Source organism: Morone saxatilis, unplaced genomic scaffold (genome assembly GCF_004916995.1).
Source record: "Morone saxatilis isolate NCDOM2014 unplaced genomic scaffold, NCSU_SB_2.0 Contig18, whole genome shotgun sequence".
NCBI lineage: Eukaryota > Metazoa > Chordata > Actinopteri > Moronidae > Morone > Morone saxatilis.
In genome coordinates, this window is record NW_023339740.1 from 20,541,708 (window position 1) to 20,564,263 (window position 22,556).

Consider the following 22,556-nt stretch of genomic DNA (forward strand, 5'->3'; position numbering starts at 1 on the left):
GTCAAAGCGCTTTTACAACTACGTGGCCATAATCTCAGCACGCCTTTCACACACATTCACAAATCAGTGACTGGCAAAGGCCGATCGAAGAAACTAAACTCATTCATTGACACAATTCACCACCACGAAAGTGCTACCTGCATCGGGAGCAATTTGGGTTCCAGTATCGTTGCTCAAGTGATACTGTCGACACGGTGGGCCAGGACGGAGCCGGGATCGAACCAAACACCTTGCGCGCTTGATCTGGGGGACGACCCGCTCCTCGCCTCTGAAGCCACAAGCAGCCCGCTTATGATTATTGTTTTAATATTATGCATGTAACAGCAATTTTCTTTTCTGTCTTACAGATTTGTCCTTTTCCTGCCGATGAATCACTGATGGAGTTGTCATGATGGGCAAATAAATACCGTAGGACCTTTGAAGAATTACTTTTCCAAACCACTGGATTGTTCTGGAGTGAAAAGCCATCGAAGATCAAACAAAGTCACCAACAGTAAAATAAGTTGACCTTTTCTCAGTTCAAGGATTCTGCTCCAGGAGGCAAAACTAGTCATGACATTTCAAGGAACAGGACTACAGAAGAGTTTTCTTTTCAAAAAAAGTTAAAAAGAGTTATTTTGGACAGCTTAGTATTAAACCACCTGAAATACGCACCAACCAACCAAGTGAAGTCTGAAACAGTAAAAACAACAATGTCAAGAATGACTGGAAACCATCACTCTTCAGGGGCAGAATCCCTGTTTTCCCTTAGTTTCCCCACTGAGTGAGCCAATGTATTAAAATCTTTTTGGTTTTTTTGCCTTCAAAATTTAAGCTTGAAAGACATTTCAAGTAGTTTCACTACTTTTCGGTCATACTTAAAAATATATCAAAAACTCTATGAAGTGGAGCAGATACTATAAAAGAATCAGGATGACCGACCATGTTACAGTACAAACAGAAACTCTGCAGGTGGTAGGAATCCAATATGCTCCATGACCTGCTCTGTATTCAGCAGATAAGTTCAGATTTATTTGTGATCCCATGGATTAACTTTCAAGTTCTCACACAAAGACCTTTCATGTTTTCCCTGGTGGAGTTTTATTTGGTATAAAACTACAACCGAAAAACTCTTCCTGTCTGCATGCATCTTTTATATTACATGTAGACCCAGGGTGGGTTTATTTCTTTTTTTTCTTTCCCTAATTTAAAAAATAAATAAATAAAAATGGCTCCTTCTTGGACAGCAGGAGCTTGGACATTGTTCGCAGCATTGGGTCTTATTAGCTGCTGCAGTTTTGGCTGGTGTGAGCCCTCAAGGACTAGTAGTTTGACCCCAGGAGGGAGTAGACAGGAACAAGGATCCTCATCACTTGAACGAGTCAAGAGAGGATGGGTGTGGAACCAGTTTTTTGTGGTGGAGGAGTACACAGGCACAGAGCCACTATACGTCGGAAAGGTAAGACATCTAATTTTATGATGTAAATGTCTTAAGAAGTCTGCGAATAGCCATTTATTCCTTGAACTGCTGCTTTTGAAAATACAAAACATCAAAAGCAAGCCTGTCTGTGGATATATTTAGTTAAGACAAACACAAAATTAGATACACTAAATAACATTAAAATGGATTTTCCATAACAACTTTTCAAGTTATAGTAAAATTAGTGAAGATGTCTGCATGCTTGTGTTGTCAGGATGAATACATTGTTAGAGAGAGGCTTGCCCAATACCATCAGCTCCACATAGCTACAGACATTTTTTTCTAATGAGCAGAATTAATGTCCAGATCAGTTCCTCCAAAGCAAAAACTGTTCTTGTCCTAGAGGAGCAGATTCCCAAAATGTTAATATGCAGCATCCAAATGTAGATATACAACAAACCAAATAGGCTTCCAAGGACAGAGAGTTTATAGATTAATTTACTATTTGAGGAGCTATACAAATTTTTGTTAACATGCTTTTTATACTTAGTGACCAACACACGTTGTTTCAGAATATAATATGTGCACCACTACAATGCCATGGGTTTCTATTATTACTGTCTCCTGCTTATAGTTTTATCTACTGTTCAAAAGTTTTCAATGAGTTAGTCATATTTGATTGTATCTAGAAGTGATTCTAGATACAATAGAAAATGCCACCATCGTATATGTTGTAAAGCAAGAGTCTTTTTATTTATGTGATTGCATAAACTGACATTTCCCTCTTAAATACCCCAATAATAATCCAGTTTACATAACAAAAAAATTTATATTATCTTTTAATTTGGAAAAAACGGATTCACACTGTACTGTATTTTGTTTACTTTGCTAGTGTCCAGTGAAGATTTGATTAAGATACCAGCATTGGTTGACACATGCATTATTTTATGCAACATCTACAACCAATTATATTATTATTAGCATGCATTAATAATTTTCCATCAATCAAACCTAGTACACAAATGAATACTTAAGCACAATAATAGCAATACTTCTGATGTGGAAAAAATATTTTAAAGTGAAAGAATTTTAACATACATTTGAATTTGTTAACCTTTAAAGGTGTAATTATGTGACACTTCTAACAATAACCACAGAATATGCTAAGTGCATTTGCGTTGTAGAAATGTAGCTACTAATGAGCCAAAATTACATTGACTGCATGACCTGAAGATCACTAAACACAGCTTCAGCGGAATCACTCCACCCACCTCAGCAGTAACCCTAACCTATTTGAGGCCATTGAATTACTAAAAAGTCACTAGCATAAAAATACTAAATACTAGTACCCAACAATAATTGCATTGTAGTTAATTTTATACCATTGCCAGGTTTGCACCTGCATGAAGAAACATAGCCCTTGAGGTCAAGACCCTGACATAATGGGTTTGAGAACAATAAAAGATAACGTCCCAGTGGTTTTCTGCAAAGAACTACCTCTGAAGGGTGCTCTATCACTAGTAAACAAGCAGTAAAACTATTTGCCACTGCAAAGACATTAGCCATTAAAATTTTAAAGCTCTGAACACACTGCTGTGTCTCCATTACATTGTTACAAATATTACAAAATATATATACAGTGCATTTCCTCAACAATACAGTAAATGTTTTGTAATACCATTTTGGCAATCGCTGGCATGCCACAACTATGACCTCATGCAACTGAAGAGTGTCTTCAGCTGTCAGTAGTTTTGTAACACCTGTGCAACGTAGGAATTTCTGTGGATTTGAGTTTTGTTTCATGTTCTTGTTGTTATCTAACAATAGGAATCTCTCATCCACTCTGCTTTGTGATGCTGTAGAATCTCTGAAACCTGTAAAAGGCCAGTTGCTAATTTTAATGCAAACTCACTAATTCCTGCTGTTGCTTCATCTACAACGTTTTCAAAAGGTGAACCACTTGAACAATTGAGTTATACATAATTGCGATAACCTAATCTAATAAGCTAATAAGTATCACTTTGTCAAACAATGACTGAAGTCCACAACTATCAAATTGAAAACAGTAGTTCTATTACCTGCCTGTCCACCAGAGGAACTAGGCTCTAAAGGAAGATCCTGTGGAGGAATTACTTTATGATCACCCAGGAAATATCAGGGGAGATTTTACAATTCACTGGTCAAACCTGTCTCCTGGTGTACAACTTCAAGCAACAAGAGAGTATGAGAAAAACAATTGTTTTCGTTGTGGTTAAAGCAGAAATAACACACCATAAAAACTCAGCAGATCATAGCTTCTTTGGCCCTCCTACCTGACCTGTAAACCATGTAAACTATTTGCCATTGCCATCACACCTGACACCCCGGTGCTCCCACTATAATCCTCCCTCCTTTAAAACAGTTTGCCCCATCTGTCAGTCTTAGAATTCGTTTATCTGTACAGAACAGAATGAAGTATAAACATACAATATTTATTTAATAGAATATTTTATATAGAATATTAAGTGAATATTAACATATGTAAATGTTAAAAATATGTCAATGTCAAAAATAATAAAACTAAAAACTGAAATTTTGTTCTGTTGCCTGATAATTAGTCCAGTCCTCACAATATTATACAATAAGCTTTGTGTATACAACAGAATATAGCTGCACCAGGTCCATTCTAACTTTTATACACTTTAAAATATAAGTACTATTTGTACTATGGCTTGACTGAATACTTGATGGTCATTATTTTTTAGGAGTTGTGCATCCATATTGCCCAGTATGCTCAGCTAATCAACATTTAAATTCAATATTTAATCAATAGTCAATGTCAATCAATTGCTTTCCATCTCGCATTACAGAGTTGTAACTAAATCTTGCAAATTTACGGGCCCCTACACAGTTTGCGTAGTGTGCGTATAGGGCGGACTGGCTCTGCTTTGGAGGCAGGCATGCTGGAGTTTTTACACTCCATTCCTTGTTTAGTTCCTAGAACAATTCTGTCAAACAGTGGCATTACTCAGTGATGACAACCTTAGCAATGCCCTTCTCGTTGATGTTGACGACAATCTCTTGACACCAGAGATGTGATCATTGAATGTTATTTTACTATAATGCAATAATCATAATGAACATATGTCAAATAAAATCTTGTTTGCTACAATTGGGAATATTTCTGCATTCTTTTTTCCCCTCTTTTCATTCACATCCCATTCATCAGCTGTTTCTCAAATGAACCTCCGTGAGTTGATTAGAGTGGACAGCATGTACAATTCGATTGCCTTACATAGGGCGTGATATGAAAAGACGGAATATTAATGCAGACAGCATGAGACTCATGAGTCACACACATCAATCATGTGATCCCCTTGTTTCTAATCATTTAGACATGGCAATTGACCAGCTAATATTGCATCTGCATATATTGATTTCTCTTCTTACAAATGAATGGAGATGTTCTCCGCAGCAGGGTTGGGTGTTACAGAATAATTATCCTTTGGACATTATTTGTCTGACATTGTGATTGTGCTGCATCCCTGCTGGCAAGACTAACAACAAGACCGACAGTTAGTACTGTGTCTGCTAGGGGACAGAGAGATAAACAGAGAGAAACTGAGTGATACACGAGGAAAGAAACGAAGGAGGACGAAAGGCTGCAAAGGGAGACTGGGAAAGAAGAGACTTTATACTGTGAATTGTGATTCATTAGTTGACTGGGTGACATGGAAGGCAGTGAACTGATATTAAAGGGCTGAAGGGAGCTCAAGGGAGTAACACAGCAGGAGGCAAAGAAAGATGATTTTATTAATAAAACTATCCAAAGTTATTGCTCTTCATGTGACTGAGGCACTGGCCAGAGCTATCAGTGCTAGTAATGGTGTGTGTGAGTGTAGATAAGATTTTCTGTCTGCCTATGTGTAACTCTCTCTCATACACTCACTCACAGATGGACTTGGCTGGATTTTTGGTACCAATACTTTAATTAGAGCAGCAGCAGATTAAAGCCAAGCGGTGTACCTCTGTACTGGTTAATTACAACAAGCTTCTTTTTTTTCATATTACTTTACCCCAACTCAGCTTCACTTTGCCTTACACCATGGCTGCTTTGGTCAGTACATTTGCATAGTAAATCCTTGTGGATGATACAACTATATTGTTTTCTTGCCAACTATGTTTTAAAAAAAGGGAACTGAGAACACATGGGAAGTGTACTCTTGTAAGAGACAAAGTTGCTGTTGAGCTCAGATAATCCTAAATGGCTGTTGTTAAAAGAAGTAAAGGCAAAAATGACACATTCTTCTTCTCCTTGGACGTGATTCTTTCTCCTCTGTTTTGACAAAAGCTGTCAGAAATAAATCCATTGTGAGGGTGTGTGTGTGACAGAGGGAGAGAGTTGGACTATTTGTTTGTTTATATTTCTGTATACAAAGCCCTTGAACTATAGATTTTGTTGCATCGTCACTGTGGTTTTTTGTATCCATCCAACTTTCTGATCTTTATGGATGTATCTGGCATGGGTTTCCTTCTTCTAAGTCAACCTGAACAGTGAAAAAAGAGCTTGTAGAGTCAATTTCAAATGTGTGTCTTTAGCCCTATTCGCACAGGCTAGTATTACCTGGGGACCTCATGTGATTTAGTAATTACCCCACCACGTCTGTGTTTCGTGCGGCGCATTCGCACGGGATAAGCGAAGTCTGTGTTTTAACTCGAATTTACTGACATTATCCCCCGGATATGATGTCAAGGCTCTGCGTAACCTATGCGTAACAGTCTGTCACTGATCTGACGTTACCTTTGCTGGTACCGTCGGGCCCGCGGAGCACCGTGCACTCCTCTATGCTGCCGAACGGCTCGAACATCTTTCTCACAATCCAGGTGGTCCCGTTTTCTGGGCTTGTTTTTCCCCAGCATGCCCCAACAACAATCAAAAAAAGGGCCTGTTCAAAACTTTTTATTTTTATAATGGGCCAACCCGGGCACCTCCAATAATTCCGAACCCGGGAAAAAGGCAGAAAAAAGGCCGCGGAAAACACAAAAAACTTTAAAAAAAACAAACAAACGCCCAAAAATCAACAGAGATGCCGAAATATCGCACGGGAAACATAATATTATCAACCATGGGAAACCCTTGTGGGTTTTTGGTGAATAAAATTATGTAGGTAAATTTTGCTGTGGAAAATTTTTTTTCTTACAAATTAACGGACATGGCAAAAGATCCGCAACAAAGGAATTAAGACCACAGACAACCTCCGCAATTACTACAAATTACTAGAGGTCCCCAGGTAATACTAGTCCCGTGCGAATAGGGCTTTTGTCTCTTTTTAACTCTCTGTTTTCAACTTGAAGCCAAATGAAGCAGATGGCCTCATCGTTTTTGTTCACCAAAATGTCCACATCCTGAAGAATATCAGTTTGATTTATGGCGTAGTTTGGGGTTCTGGTTTGGGCTACAAGCAGGTTTGATGTAGTGGATATAAAGGAAGGCCTTTTTCTTAAAAACAAGCATACTGTATGTTGGTTTCTATTTGCTGTTTTGTTTCCTTATCTGCGGGTCAAAAAAGTTGTTAGGAAAAAAATATGTAAAAGTGAAATAGGGGAAAACTATTGGAAGTTTTTATCTGTTTCATTTTTTTTTTTTTTTACAATTGAATACAGAGCTCCGTGTGTGCCACCTAATACTTGAGTAGTCTTGGGTGGCATAATTTTAAAGTTGTGAATTTATGAATGAGATTAAAGTGTTTGGCCATGGACACAGTCAATCAGACAACAGAAAAATGCACATGCTATGCCTGTTAAAGCAATTCTCCTCGTCGTAATGATCCAAGCTATAATTAGTCAAATGGGCCCAATTGTAACAACATCACAAGGCTGTCATCAAAGAGGAACAAAAGAAGCTTAAGATTGGAGGAATGAAGAAAAAACATAGACTTGAGTGTTGTTAGACATGGCTTTTTAAGGAGCGAGAAAGCTTTTTATTTACTCTGCATGGTTATCTTTTGAAATTATTTTTAAATAATGTTATTATAATGTCATGTTGCTGTTTTCTCTCTTCTGTATTTCCATCCCCTATCTTCTGTCTAAGCTTCTGTCTTCGGTCTTACTCCCATCCCACCCCATCCCAGCACTATCACCCCTTCATTTTGATTTCTTTTATCCCTCTGACTTTCTTCTCTTTCTTTTTCCCCTCTGCTATGCTGCCATTTACTCTCTTCTCTGGCTCTGTCTACCATGGTCCGTGCCATTCCTTCCCCATAGCTGTCTCCACCTAGGCTGTCTCTGATACAGTCACCTTGTTAACACTTTGAAGCTGTTAAGATCAGAGAGCTTGACAAGCTGCAGTGAAATGTGGCAGGCCTACTCCTGATTACACAGACTTAAATATAAGACAGCCAATTTGCTCCCGCTTTGAAATCCTCAATAAACCAGAGATTCAGTGTAGCCCACGTCCTGCTATCTCCACTGGAAATGTAAAATCATGCTCCCCAAATGCCTTGCTATTCTATTCTATTTTTTTCTTCTGTCATGTGATGCTGGTTATTACATAGTGTGTTTACTTGTGCTTAGAAGCCTGGAAACATTTTAAAATTAAACTTCACACGAACATGTGGGATTTGCACATCCAGATGTTTTACGTTTCTAAAAATGTCTTTCCGACGCCAAATTATCACCAACCACTCTATTTAGTCTGAGTTTGTGTTTTAGTAAATCTAAATGCACAAAAGAGCTGACTACCACGTACTGTAATAAGGAAACTTTCCATCACCGCATGTGAGTCATATGTCATCCCCTTCAGCAGGATAGCCCACAGTGACAGCTAGACACTTTGTTATGACCCAAAGGTGAACCTGACAGGGCATCAACAACCTCACTCTCCCCTGAGTCACCCCACAGCCCTCCACTGTAAACCCCAAGGCATTGCTAACTACTACTTGCATAAAGTTTAACTTAAAGCCTGACAATGAATCATAACTACTATGGGGCCAAATAGTAGTAGTCAAGTTCTTTTTTGTTGTTTTATTTTTTTTAAATGATAAGTTCAGATCAATTTTATCTACAATATGTTTCTACTATATTCCAATGTCATATGTTGACATAGTTACTAGTTGTTATAATAGTTTTTTCCATACTGACAGTGAAGTAATCTCTTTACAGGTAGAAATACGTATTGTTCTGTGCAAAACTACTCTCCAAAGTTCAGCTGTACTGTTACTCTTCAGCAGTCAGCAGCCAAGTTAAGGTGGATACTGAAGGTCATTCCTGCAACCAACAACTCTTTTAACGTGCAAATGACGGGCATAGAATTACTGTGTTAATTATTTGTACTAAACTTAATCAAATCTAACTTATTCCTTTAACTTAAACAATTTCTATGGTTGGTTTAAAGGACCAGTGTGTAGAATTTAGTTGCACATAGCGGTGAAGTTGCATATTGCAACTAACTGAACACCACTGACGTATATATTTGAGGACTTAGGAATGAGAACAGGTTGTGTGTAGGAAAAACTTCAGTGGCAGCGAAACTCACAAACAAACATGAAAGGCTTTATATACAGCCAATGTTTGGTTTGTCCGCAGTGGCCATAGAAACATGGCAGACTCAAAGGTGATCCACAGCATCTGTAGATTAAAACAACTACAGTGATTATACACTAATGAAAGCATACCTATGAACATACACACTGGACCTTCAAATGTGCGTATTCTTTAACAAAACAGTTTTAAAATTGGGTAAATCAGGGGTTTGCAGACTAGACCAGACTGACCGATTCTGAATGCATACTCCATTGTATTTGTAATAAGATGTGTGCTCCTGATTTTACATGTAAATACATTAAGTCTGCACGCATGGAAAAGTCATACTCCACCTAAAAAATATGTTCAGCTAATTCATTAATCAAACTAATTCAAAAAGTCTCTCTCTCTGCAGCTTTGAAAGGTGGCTGTGAAGTGCTATGAAGTGTTTTGTAGTTTCCTCGTAGACTGAAATCAGCTGCAGTGGTCAGTTTGGATTCATCAAATAACAACATTATCCAATGGTGACCCATTTTCACTGTGGGAAAGAAAAAAGTACCATAATCACTACTGAAATCCGTTGTTAGTGACTGAACTCAAGCTGACTGAAGCTGCTGTTCTATGTCTGCTGTTCTATGAGGAAACTTTTATCACCTGCAGGTAGTGTTTGATCAACAAAAGGTATATTTTGTGGGGAGCATCAATTTAACATTTATGATGTTTTTGTGGGTCAGTATTTATATGTTTTTGGTGTTTATACACCAAGCCCAAACATCACCCTTGGTCAAGCAAAAAGGGGGGATACTATATTTATCACCATCATGTTACTGTATTTATCTGAGGACACAGCTGCGTAATCTAAAAACCTGCCGAGAAAGATGCTCCAAGATTTGGCCAATGAAGCAGCTATGATTCTCGCTCAGTGGTAATGGGGAATTCATTCTTTCTTCTTCTCATGTAAATTTGTCAGCATATTAGGACTCCTGGTTATTCTTTGCTAAGCAAGTGATGTCCTGGCTCTGACCTTTCCAATAGTTTGCAGAGAACAACTTAGCTAAGTGTAGTATGTGTGTTTTTCGAGCTGCCAACTTGTATCACTCCAGTGAGGATAGACTGACGGACGGATGGGTATATCCAGCCTGAGGGGGGAGAAATAGCATCATCCCAGCAAAATGATGAACCCACAATGTATGTGTGTGTGTGTGTTTGTAGGTTTGTGTGTGTTTGTGTTAAGCACGCACAGTAGGTAGGTGTGTGTGACTGGGTCTGCACATGTACAGTAGGCAGGTCGCATGCATGGTGCCAGCGTTTGTGCAATTGAATTAACACATGATGACAACATTTCACATTCACAGTCTTGTCTGCAGAATCTAATTTAGAAATACAGGGAGAGGGTAAGAGAGTGTCTGGCCAGTGGCGCATGACTATGCACATTTTTATTGGATAACTCACAGTTTGGACCAATGAAACTTATTTTATTATAACTGAAATATTGATAATGCCAAGGTATCTGGTAGTATATTTTCTCTGACTGTTCGTGTATTTGTCTTGAGGATGATTCAGAATGGTGAGAAAAGGCAAAAACAGACAGATAGGGAAAGGGAGGGGCAATGGATGAGGGAAGCAATATCAAGGCACAGGCTTGCATTATTCCGCAGTTTTACGACAAATACTTAATGAAAACCCCCGCGAGGGTGATAGAAGCCTGTATTTAATTAAGCCTTTATAAAATATTAACCAGGGAGGCCAGGGCGATTTCCCCTCTCCCCTGGTCTGTTCAGTAGATTGAACCACAGTTGCACTGCATAGACAGCTCTGAATTATAATTCCAGATAGAAGGTGAGCGAGAGACAGTGGGAAAGAGAGAGAGAGAGAGAGAGAGAGAGAGAGAGAGAGTGTCTAGGGCTCACTAAAGAGCCAAAGGGGAGGTTGGGATGGGGGACCGATGCTGCTCCTATTGCTGCCTCTGGAATGTCTTCTAATCACATTAGGGGGGAACTATAGCTCTGATTTATAAGGGCTCTTTTAAGTTCACTTTTCAGCCCCGGCACCTCCATGTCTCTACCTTAACAATCTTTGAAATGACTTTGATCTCCTAGTTTGGGCGTCACATCCTGTGAAGGGCACCATGTGCAGAAAAGGTGTAAATCATCACTAGAACTGTGGTGTCGTTTTTTTTCTATGACAACGATGATGGCTGGGCTATAGGGAGCTCTGACAAGGCCTTAAGCTGCAATTGCTATTGGGGAATAAGATAAGGAAATGGGTGGAAAAAATGTGCTAATTTATTTTGGTCACGGCTGATGACCGAATGTCATTTTCTGACAACTATCAGTTACACAAACCATCAGTATTCACGGTGGTTGAAACTAAATAGAAAATGTGACTATAATCTCAACTCAAAGGTCCTAGTACTAGTTTCTCTGAACTTTCAACAATCTTCATCAGTGAATGGAGTTGGCTCAGGTGTCGTCATGTGAATAGTAAACGTATTTAGTGTGGGTTTGTCATGTGAGATAAAGTGGTCATATATTAGGGAAGGATTATATTAAAGTGAACGATTTATAAATTCTCTCCTCAGAACATTAAACTCAGTGGCTATGTGCGTGAACATCATAATCAGGACACTGGAGACCAGACCTGAGTGTTATGTTTGTTTAGGTGTGGCAACAAAACCAATACATATATATATATATATGTATATATCCCACAGGTGGGACTTGAACCCACGGCCAAATATACTTTTCTGTCAGTCTAAGCAAAGTACACTTAGACCTAAGGAGTTTTTAACTTAATATTGATGCCTTTGTATGACCTACATAAATAAACTAGACCATCAGCAAGAAGATTGGATATTTCCTATACGGTTCTAAATGAGGCAGTGGAACACTACCACTTTTTGTCCACAGGGGCCGCCAGAATCAACACAAAAGAAAAGTTCCTTGTTGCTGCTGCAGTTTCTTTTTTTTATATATCTGATAAGTACATAAAAAGTAAACTGAAAGAATATTTTAGTTTAAAATAAGTATATTAATAGCACACTTAAATAAACGTATTTTTTGTGACAGATTCTTTGTCTAAGCAAAAATGTTTCTTTTCATGTTGACAGAAAACATAATCTAGGCGGCATTACATTACTTTGCTGTTGTAAAAAAAATATTATATAAATGAAATAAATATATGGGGGGGGGCTCCTTTTATGAATTTACTGTCCTCATGTTTGATTTGTATCAATTTTTAGATCCATACAGACTCTGACGAAGGTGAGGGCAACATCAAGTACACTATCTCTGGAGAAGGGGCTGGCTCCATCTTCATCATCGATGAGCTAACAGGAGACATCCATGCCACAGAGAGACTGGACCGGGAAGAGAAGGCCTCTTACACGCTCCGGGCTCAGGCACGGGATAGGCTGTCCAATGACCCTCTTGAACCAGAATCAGAGTTTGTCATCAAAGTCCAGGACATCAACGACAGTGAACCCAAGTTCTTGGAGGGTCCCTATATCGGCAGTGTGGCAGAGCTGTCGCCCATAGGTAAGGCAAGAAACATGTAGTGCAGTAAGACAGGGACCATCTAGCCGTTTTGAGCTAAGAGATGGCCCAAAGGTGCACATACTGTACAGAATTACCAGTTATATTACAGATATTTCCATGATGCATTAGTCGGGTCTGTAACATAATGCTTTGTCCTAGGCTCAAGGGAAGCTAGAAAGTGCCAAGAAGAGCAATATGCTAAAATTCTCCCCCATTGTGGAGATGGAAATAGGAAAAATCAGACAGGAGATGTTAGATGAAAATAGATGTGGAGTCAGTAAATTCATTGTGGATAAGAAGGAAGAAGAATGGTGACATGGACATTTGAGGAGGATCCCCACACAGACTGTGTCAGACCTATGACCCATAGTTAGGAATGAGATGGAAAAGGTAGGAGACAGTGCATGCATATAAATAATGGAGAGATGAACTGCATTACTCCCAGATGAGCTTTGTGGCTGTGTTCTGACACACTGTTATTAGGCAAATGATGAAGGGGGGAATAAGGGGGAAAGAGAAGAGGTGCTTAAGAAGAGTAGATAATGGTGAGGGTACACTACATTTTCATGGAGGCTTTTGACATTGAAACCACAATGCTTTTAATCCTGACAAACGTGTTTTTATTGTGAGCAACAGTATTAGCGGCACCCCTTGCATAGCTGCTTAAAATTCTCCGCTTAATGGAAAAGACAGGTGAATGAGGGTGTCAGGGGCTTCATTAGCATGGTATTAATGTCAACGACACAGCTGATGTGTAATAAACAAAATTATGTTTGGCTACCAAGCGTTATCACAATAGCACGTGTTCTCAGAATGTTGTGTCATACCGGATGTGTGTTTGTGTTCATATGCGGTAGAGGTGGGGGTACTTCTTGTCTGAGTGACTCCAGGAGTGGTGCAAAATGGAGAGGCTCTTCCCTGTTCAAGCCTGATTGGAATTAATTCCTGCTTCCTCAGCATGATCCAAACCATGGGCATTTCTGCCTACAGTGCTCTCTAAAACTGAATGCTATGTGTGTGCATGTGTGTATGTGTGAGTAAGAGAGAGAGAGAGAGAGGCAGAGAGAGAGATAGAGAGAGAGGGATAGAGCAATTGAAAGGTAGCAAAAAAAAGAGAGATAGTGAATAGAAATAATGCCTTTTTAGAAAAAGACGCAAAATCTTGGGAAGCAAGATAGCTATCATCTCCTCAAGAAAGAAAGAAATGGAGCCATAGAAATTGTGCTTAGTTAATGTTAGTTAATGTAATCTTAACTTCCACTTTGGCTGCTCCCCCTTGTTCGACCCTGTCGCACCTCAGTCAAATTACACACCAAATGAGTGTGCAGTTCATGTTTTAAACATCATTGTGGAGCACTAGCCCTAATGAGGTAACAGCTACTGCTTAGTCAAGCATTCTCCCGCCCTATCCCTGTTTCTTTTCTTTCCGCTACTCTCCTGTTGAACATCAGCTAAGGACAGCAGTATTTGTTGGCATGTCAGTGATGAGGTCACAAGCACAATGACAATAACTGAAGGGAGTGAAAATGTAAAAAAGGTGCCATACAGACCAGAGCGGCTGTCCCATGTCACTCACTAGCTTGTGGGTTTTTGCGGAACATTGCCCTCCTAAAGCATGCTTGAGCCACAGCTCAAAAAGGTCGAGAATATCACTTGTCTTGTTTAATTTATCATCAAAGGATAAGGCTGGTCATATTGTTACTTATAGTAACTTGCTCAAGGACACATCAACAAGCAGGAGAAGCCAGGGATCAAACCGCCAACCTTCTGATTAGTGGAAGCTAATCCTACCTCCTGAGCCACAGCTGCCCCTTAAATGTCTTCCTGGCAGCTGAACAGCTCTATGTGCATAACTTGTGTACATTATATGACTCACATCCTACATCCTGTAAATCTATTCACTCCATCGGCAAGGGGGCTGTAACCAACATGCTCTTACTACAAGATTAGTTAACACTGTATTTGTTCAGGGTCTGAGCTCACAATCTAAACTTATATGCTTTCAAAACATGATACGTCCAAACTTTGGAGCACAAAATCAATTATTAGCTCTGACATAAATATTCACAGTGGGAAAATGGTTAATACATTATAATAAAGTTGCACTGCATGGCAGGTTGCTGCAGTCTGTTATCCAAAATTGATAGACATGCATGATTCATGGTGATCAAGATTCCCGTCAGGGCATATACTGTATGTCCAATATAAATTATGTTGCTACTAAAGATTTTGGAATGACTAATACTAATTCCTTTTGCTGCACCTTAGTGTATCAAAAACTTTGCTGACAGGAAATGAGGCACAGATAGATAGTTGTGTGTCCAGAGATTATTACCAAAATGTTTCAGTGATACCTCACTTGTCACTATAATTTAAGAATCAGATAAATACTACATCTTCTTATTGTAAACAAGAATTACATTTACAGTATTCTATTTCTAATTGTAAATGGCTTATTATGTAGTTTTTATTGTTTGGTTTTTTTTGCAAAGAAATAGGTTTTAATCAAATTGTAAACATTTTTGATGGATGTAGCAACTACCAAATTTAAAATCCATCCCAGACTGGCTACCCCATACCCAAGAATAAAAACAGCTACAGTACAGTTTTCATCTATGTGTTGGCACTGAGATTATTTTGTAAGTGATTATTGTTACTCTAGTCTTCAAAATTGTCTTGATGTTCTCTAAACTCTAAAAAATTTAATATTTCCTCCTGTCTGGGTAGTTTTTTAAAGGCAGCAGTGCGCAGCTGTTTCTGGAAATTACTTAACCGCGTTTGAATCAAACAATATTTTTGTAAACTGTTTTGAAACATTATTACAAATGGGCCTGGGACCAGTGGTGTAGTCTACGTGATACGCAGGTATACGCCGTCGTATACGCCGCGTATACCACTAAGAAAGCTCCAGGATTTCCGTATATCCACTTAAAAATGCGGAAAGATCCCGTAAAAATATAGTTTGTGACAGAACTTAACTTTTTGTGTTGCCGATTTTGTTTCGCAAATACCGGGGTAAATAACTGCAATAAAATACATTTTGCAGGGGAAATGCGTCTCCCTCTTTCCCCCCCCCCTACATTCATCTAAAATTCACCCTCCCCTCCCCCTTGTGTGTGTGCGCGCGCGTGCGTGTGGGGGTGGGCAGTAGTCAACAGAATACAATGCTTTTATCCCACTGTATATCCTCCCTTGTTTCTTTTAGATGAGAAACTGCCACCTTGTGGACTGAGAGTCAAGCTAGGGGAATTTAAAAAACACTTTAATTTACCTGTTGTTTACTTGAGTATTTACATTTTATGCTATAAAGTAAGCATAAAATGTAAATACTCAAGTGAACAAGTAACCTCAAAAATTGTAATTTAGTACAGTGCTTTCATTCTACTTATACTAGAAGTATACTAGTATACTAGTATAGCATAAAAATCTAACACCTCAAAGTTATATAACTTCCATACTCAAAAAATACTCCACTACAATTTCAAAGAGAAATATTGTATTTTTTTAGTCCACTACATTGATTTAACAGCTTTAGTTACTAGTTACTTCTTAGATTAAGGATTTTAATATAGAAAACATGTGATCAGTTTATGGCTTGTGTTTGCTTATAATAAATTGTGTTGCTTATTAATAAAATGTTGTAATACATACCCAGTCTTTCAGAATGCCTTTCAATTATGTGGTGGATGCTTGTAGCCGACTGTATGTTTTAGTGAGCGTGTGGTGGCTTATGGGGTGTCGGTCCGGGCGTGTGGTGTACGGGGGCTGGGAGGGAATCATCACCCCAGTGTTACCCACCTACTACACCACTGCCTGGGACTGAGTACTGTAGACAGAGAAGGTAAGTCAGAAAGTACTGAGAGACATGCATTGTGGATTTTAGTCTTTTTACTGTATTTATTAAGAAAATAAATAATAATATAAATAAAGAAACACCAGCCTTGTCCTTTAAAACAATGTTCTTTGAGCTGTCTCAACACCATCCACAATTTGTTTTAATTTGTTCTAGCTGTGAGTTCTTTTGTGCAGATGACAGTGTCTGTTAACACCACTAAAGTTAAGGGGATTTAATATTGTACACTTGATTTTCTCACTTTACCTATGTGCATGCACTATATATTTAAAACCTGGTCAGAATCAGTACTTTTTATGTCGTTTGGACACAGCTCCTGTGATCTGATGCAGGGTTGCGTTTTATGCGGTAACGGAAGCAGGTTGCAAGCATTAGCCACACTGGTGATATGCTCACTGTGCTGTTTTACGGCCAACCATACAGCAAACTGCCTTGGAAAACGTGAAGCCATAATAGTAAGAAAGTAATCAGTAGTCAGCTGCCTGAGGCATATTCATTTTTACTTATCACTCCTGTCATGTCTCCCAGTGCACGTCTTTGTCATAGCTTTACAGCCTCCACCCCTGCTCCTTTCCTCTTTATGCAGAGGCTTCCTGTCTGTCTGTCTGTCTGTCTGCCTGCTCAGCATCTGCTACCAAAAATAATACTTGTGTATATAGCCTGTTTGTTTTTCAGGGTTGGTTAACTCTAAAAAGGAGAAGAGAGGGCAAATAAAATAGGAGTGGCAAAGATGATGATGAAGTGTGAGGGCCTGAGCTCCGTGTTGTCCTTTGGAAAATGTGCAGCTAATGAAATTGCAGTCTTAAATCAAATTTGCAGTGCATGGGTGATTGAATGTTGCTTTGAGAACCGTGCATGTCTTTATGTTGGGACAGAAGAGGGAACATGGATGGAGTCGTTCTGCAGAACACTAGCTGTGTCGTCTGACGCATGATGATAAAGACTGTGAAAATTTGATTTAATACAGTGTCTTGGTAGAGGACATCCTTAACTGAAAACAACTGAAATGTACTTGAAGATGTTGCTCAGGGATTACTTTAAATATGTGTGTAATTTATATATTATACATTATTAGATTAAAAATTTGTAAAATGTAGTTTAGCCAAAGCAAACTAAGGCAACAGTGTGGGCTAGAGGTTTTAGAGTTTCACTGACAAATGACAGATTGCTGGCTCACTTATCACCATCAACAGGAGGATATATTTTTAACTGGTATTGCTGAGCAAATAAAAAAAAAAAAACACACAGTGCTGCAACAAGAATTAGTTAACTAAGCTGGTTCAGTTATTTGATTTATTTGATATCAAAACTGTTTTTTGAGATTGGTATGTAACTATCAAAATTACTTCAACAGTATACAGTGATAGGAGTACACTAACTAGCAGGACAGTGTTCAACACCACAACAAGAAGGTTCTAGTTTCAAACTTGAGCAAAGCCAACTGGCAAATATTATCAGGAGTTTGCATATTCTCACAGTAGCCATTCTGATGGACTGGCCACCTGAAACATTATGATGCACACATGATCAGCATGTTTAGGTAATGGATGGATATGGCTGTTGTTATGTCCTGCACTGGGTTGGGTACCCACAGGTAAAAAATATATTTATATAAAGTTGCGGGTACAGGTACAGGTAAAAATAAATTAAATGCAGGTGGGCAGTAGGGGAGGATGAAAATGTGTTGTTTTTTTCTGGAGAAATCAAAAATGAAATGACTGCAGGCTTTTTGACATTTAAATCAATTAAATCAGGCATAATCAGCTGCAGGATTTTCTTTGATTGTGAAAGCCGCAAACTCACACATCCTCTCTGAGGAAACATACAGCTGCAGCCGGAGGACAGGTGCTGCGCCAGTTAACAGAAACTTTTAACTGCAGCAGCGTAGTGAGTAGCAACAGTTTGTGACTGATTCAGCTAAACGGTTATTAGGATTATGTTTTCTAATAACATCAGAAATCAGTTTCTATATGTTACACTGTGCAAGTAAAAATACTGACTGACTAGACTGTGTGTGTAGCACAGGTCACGGGTCGGACCGCAAGTCTAATATTAAAGGGTCGGGTCAGGTCTGGATTTGACTTATATAGTCAATTATATACTAGATAATTGCAGGTAACGGATTGATTCTGGACCAGTGCAGGACTCTGTTTGTTGTCTGGCCAATTAAACCAATGTATCTATGTGAAAAGATACATTACATATATTTTACTGACATAGTGGACTCAAATTGTTATCTTTTAAAACATAAAAAAACTCAAACAACAGTAATTGCTCACCACTATTAGCCTGTGACTGTGTAGGGCAAAAACTTGCACCTCTGAAAATGTTGAACTCCATTCTGAAGGCATGATGGACAGTATCACACACTGAAAGATTATTCATTTTTATAGTAATGCATGACCATAATATTCATTATATTTCACTGCAACAGATGAGAGATTCTGAGATGGCTCGAAGAGTGGGTTGGACTAAATATCTGACCTGTTCAATTCAACAAGTTTTGGTATGGCGGCATGTCCTTTAGCTGACTTTTGTTTCAAAATATTCTCTAGGTTGGATGCATTGTAAGAGTTGGATGCATTCACACTCTATGAATATGTGTACATACCTTATATGTGGAAAGAAAACAGTTTTTTTTGATAGAAGAATAATGCAGTTTTAGTTGCCTTGCATTTATTACATGTTTTTCAGGCTTGAAGAAGATGTATTGTATTCTAAAATCAAAAACTGTGTATTATAGGTCTATTTGATTAATGGATGCTCACTTACAATCCAGCAGGTCATCTTTCTCTTTATGGCTCATCATTCCCTGTATTTTCTGAATAAAAAATTTAGCCATCATTAATGTAAATCACCTGTGAAGTTAAAAGCTAATGTTGTCCATTTGCGAGGTAATGTTAGAGGCACATGTCTGTCCATTTAAAACACCCATCCTTCCATAATAAGAGACCTCAAATTCATCTTTGGCAAAAAGCTGTGTCATCCTGAAAGTCTCAGTAACATTAACCACTTAAAGTTACATAACGTATTAACATACAAAATGGTAGATTTTTGTTCCCTTTCAATAACATAATATGACATTTTTGGGAGACTGTGGATTCACTTTTTTGCATCGAAGATCAATACATACACACACACACACACACACACACACACACACTATGGAGGCAGACCAATATGGCAATAGAGCTAACAATCGGGTAGCAAAGCTTAGCATAAACACTGGAAACAGGGGGAAACATAGCACTGACTGTCCAAAGGTAAAAAAAAATAATTAAAAAATGCCTATACCAGCACCTCAAACCTTGCTAATAACCCATTTTATCTTGTTTTTTGTTAAGCTGTACACAAAGGACAATAGTAAGACAATATGTTTTTACATAACTTTGTGGGCTTGAATCATTTCTTGGCCAGCACAGTGACTTTTCGGATAGGTCATTTGATAGGTCAAGTATAGATGATGGATCTCAGCCTGATGGTTTCTTTTAATGACAAGGACAGATTTTGTAGAAAGAGCAGTGTTCCATCTGCATAGCGGCTGCTCAGTGGTGTCTGCTTAAATGGGAATGATAAATAGATTACAAGACAGGGTCTTTGTAGTGCTTGATTGCGGCTATATTCATATTGCTTTATTTATTTTTCCAAATTAATTGGTATTACGTTTACAATAATATATATCTGTTTTTAATAATTGCTTATTTCCAAAGGAGATTGTGTTGGTAAACCTGCAGATTTTTTTTTTTTTACTGTAATAACTAATATTTTTGTCTTTTCTTATATAATTATATTTTCCATGTATTTTTCAGGTTTGTTACTGTTTAAAATGTTTGGATCTTTTCTTTTTCATGTATAGAGTTTTATATTCATAATATAATTTAGCTGAAGTTTGTTTTTTTTGTTTACTCTTGTTTTTTTTCTGTTCCACATGTTTTCTAATTGTTTAGTTTTATATTTCAAATTAGTTCTTCGTTCCTCGTAACTCTTTCTTTGTGTGTCTCTCAAGTGTGGTATTATTTTCCTCTTAATAATGCTTTTCCCAGAGTAGTATCGGCTTGAATATTTGCTTTCAGCAAAGCTTACAGATGCTAGAGAAATGATTTAGACAGGTGGGATTTGTCTTTAAAATAGTGATATCAAGATTGAAAAACCCATTTAGCCTAAAATAATTAAATATTTGTACAATTATAATATGCATTATAAATGTCTTGTTACCTCAGAGACAGATGGATATGGATAGACACATTCTGTGGTTCAGTATATTTATTTAAAGGTGTGTGTGTCGTAGCACTAATAGATGTGATCATAAGAGTCCGGGCTCTGAATTTACCTTGAACTTACCTATGAACAACAGCTTACCAGGTAGCTTACATAGGATGACATGTTCGGGAAATGTTTATGTTTTGGAAGCCTCATCATTAATATTTGAATTGGGTCCATCTCTTTTCCCTTTGGATTTCCCCAGACATAGTGTTTAAATATTTATGTAGCTTTGAGCTAGGCCTCAAAAATTTTAAAAACCCACAGGCTTAAGTAATGTCAAACTAGTATGCTTTCCAACAATAGTACATAGTCAAATAATTTGACATCTTCAACAGTTAGGAAGTTAAGAGACTGAGCCTTTAGACACAATATCTAGCACACATACTGCCGAGACATTATTTGCACTGACACAGTGGCACCCCAAGCTAATGCTTATGCTCCACACGCCCAGCTAATATTGAAGTAATAAAGACAGGCCTTTTCCAATTTGAAATCAGTATTACACTGTGTTACAACATGCATACTAAGACATCCACCAATTTGTTTTTTCAGGCTGTATGTGAACAGACTGACTAAGTGAGTGAGTTTTTTTGATTTGAAACAATTGAGCCACTGAAGCAGACTACCACTCAAAGGTGTGTGACAATGAGGAAGTCGGGTGAAAATGTGGCTGGGAGAGGCAGTTCCTGATGGTGGAATCACAACAGGGTGAAAAGTTTCCACGGAGCTAATCCTGTGATTGATGCGGTTCCATTAGATAGGACCTCAGGTCCTCTGAGTGGCACAACACGACATCTGTGCCGTAGCCTCTAACCTCAGGTAACACTGACGGACAAGCCAGTGCACAGTGTACAAAGAACAACAGGCAGGCAAATAGCAGTCTGATAACAGACATTAAGCTGACCACTGTTCTCAGCTATTATCTACTAATGACACAAGCTGATGTAGTGTAGAATTGCCAAACACAAAGAAGACACATTTCAAAGTAGCACCATGGTAGCCTTTAACTGACATTAATCCTGTTTTCTATCAAAGACACAGTCTAAAATATAAAGCAAGGTTGGAGAAATTAACAAACCAAAAAGCCATTGAACAACAGAGATATGTTTTGAGACAATGTCCAGCACTTTTATCTACTTTACAAATGTCAGTTTTTAAGGTTTTGTGTCTTTTCTTTATACCTCAAGGCATGTTATCTCTTCAAATGCTACAGCACCCTATGCATTTGTAAAGATTTAAGATTTTAAATTTTTTTTTAATTTAAGTATGTTGTAGCAGTTTTTCCTCAGACCAAATGTTTATTTTAATGGAAACTGTATTGATTTTAGGTATCAAGCACATTTTGTTTTAAGATATCATGACTACAGCACAGTTCTGACAAATTTGCAGTATCTGTATGGGCAGATTTGCTACTGCAAAATACATCTAGTAGACATGTGCTTCATAAAATACCTGAAGTGAGGTATAAAGATTGACAAGACTAAAAGCCCACAGAACAGCATAGGAGAATCCTTGTGGAATGTACTTTTTAAGTGTCTTCGCGAAGGTCACTGCCTTATCTATCACTCTGTACAAAAGTATAACATTGATGTTAGACTTACACACAAAATACACAAAATAAGACATTTGAAGGGTGTTTGCGGTGACTGACACACAGCGCTAGTCAGAATAAGCCTGTAAAAGTGAAACTGTCACCATGTAAAAATGTATTTAATCAATTGACAAATATGTTTCAAACTTTTTTGTGACATTCAAAAGGACTTTTCCCAGTATGCTTTGCCAGGTGACCTGTACACACACAGAAACCATAGCGAAGAACTAAGAGGCTTTTGTATAAATTAAGTTATAATGCAACAAAATAAACCATTTAGGTAGGGGTTCCATTATGGACAAGCATAGTCAGCATGGGAGATAAATTCCCCACCCGTTTTGTATGTAATGTGAGGACTCCACAAGGGGATTAAAGTAATAATCACCCTTCCTGTTGCTGTGGTCCAAAGAGGTT

At 38.2% G+C, this 22,556-nt stretch overlaps 1 protein-coding gene across 1 annotated transcript in view; it reads left to right on the forward strand.

Annotated features, from left to right (window-relative positions):
• Positions 1 to 1,207: 1,207 nt before the first annotated feature.
• The window catches only part of LOC118328367 (cadherin-22-like), a 69,142-nt gene continuing 47,793 nt past the window's right edge, over positions 1,208 to 22,556 (forward strand). The window contains exons 1-2 of the mRNA XM_035662064.1: positions 1,208 to 1,438; positions 12,141 to 12,435. Coding sequence (XP_035517957.1) covers positions 1,208 to 1,438; positions 12,141 to 12,435 — 526 coding nt within the window. The remainder of the gene's footprint in view (positions 1,439 to 12,140; positions 12,436 to 22,556) is intronic.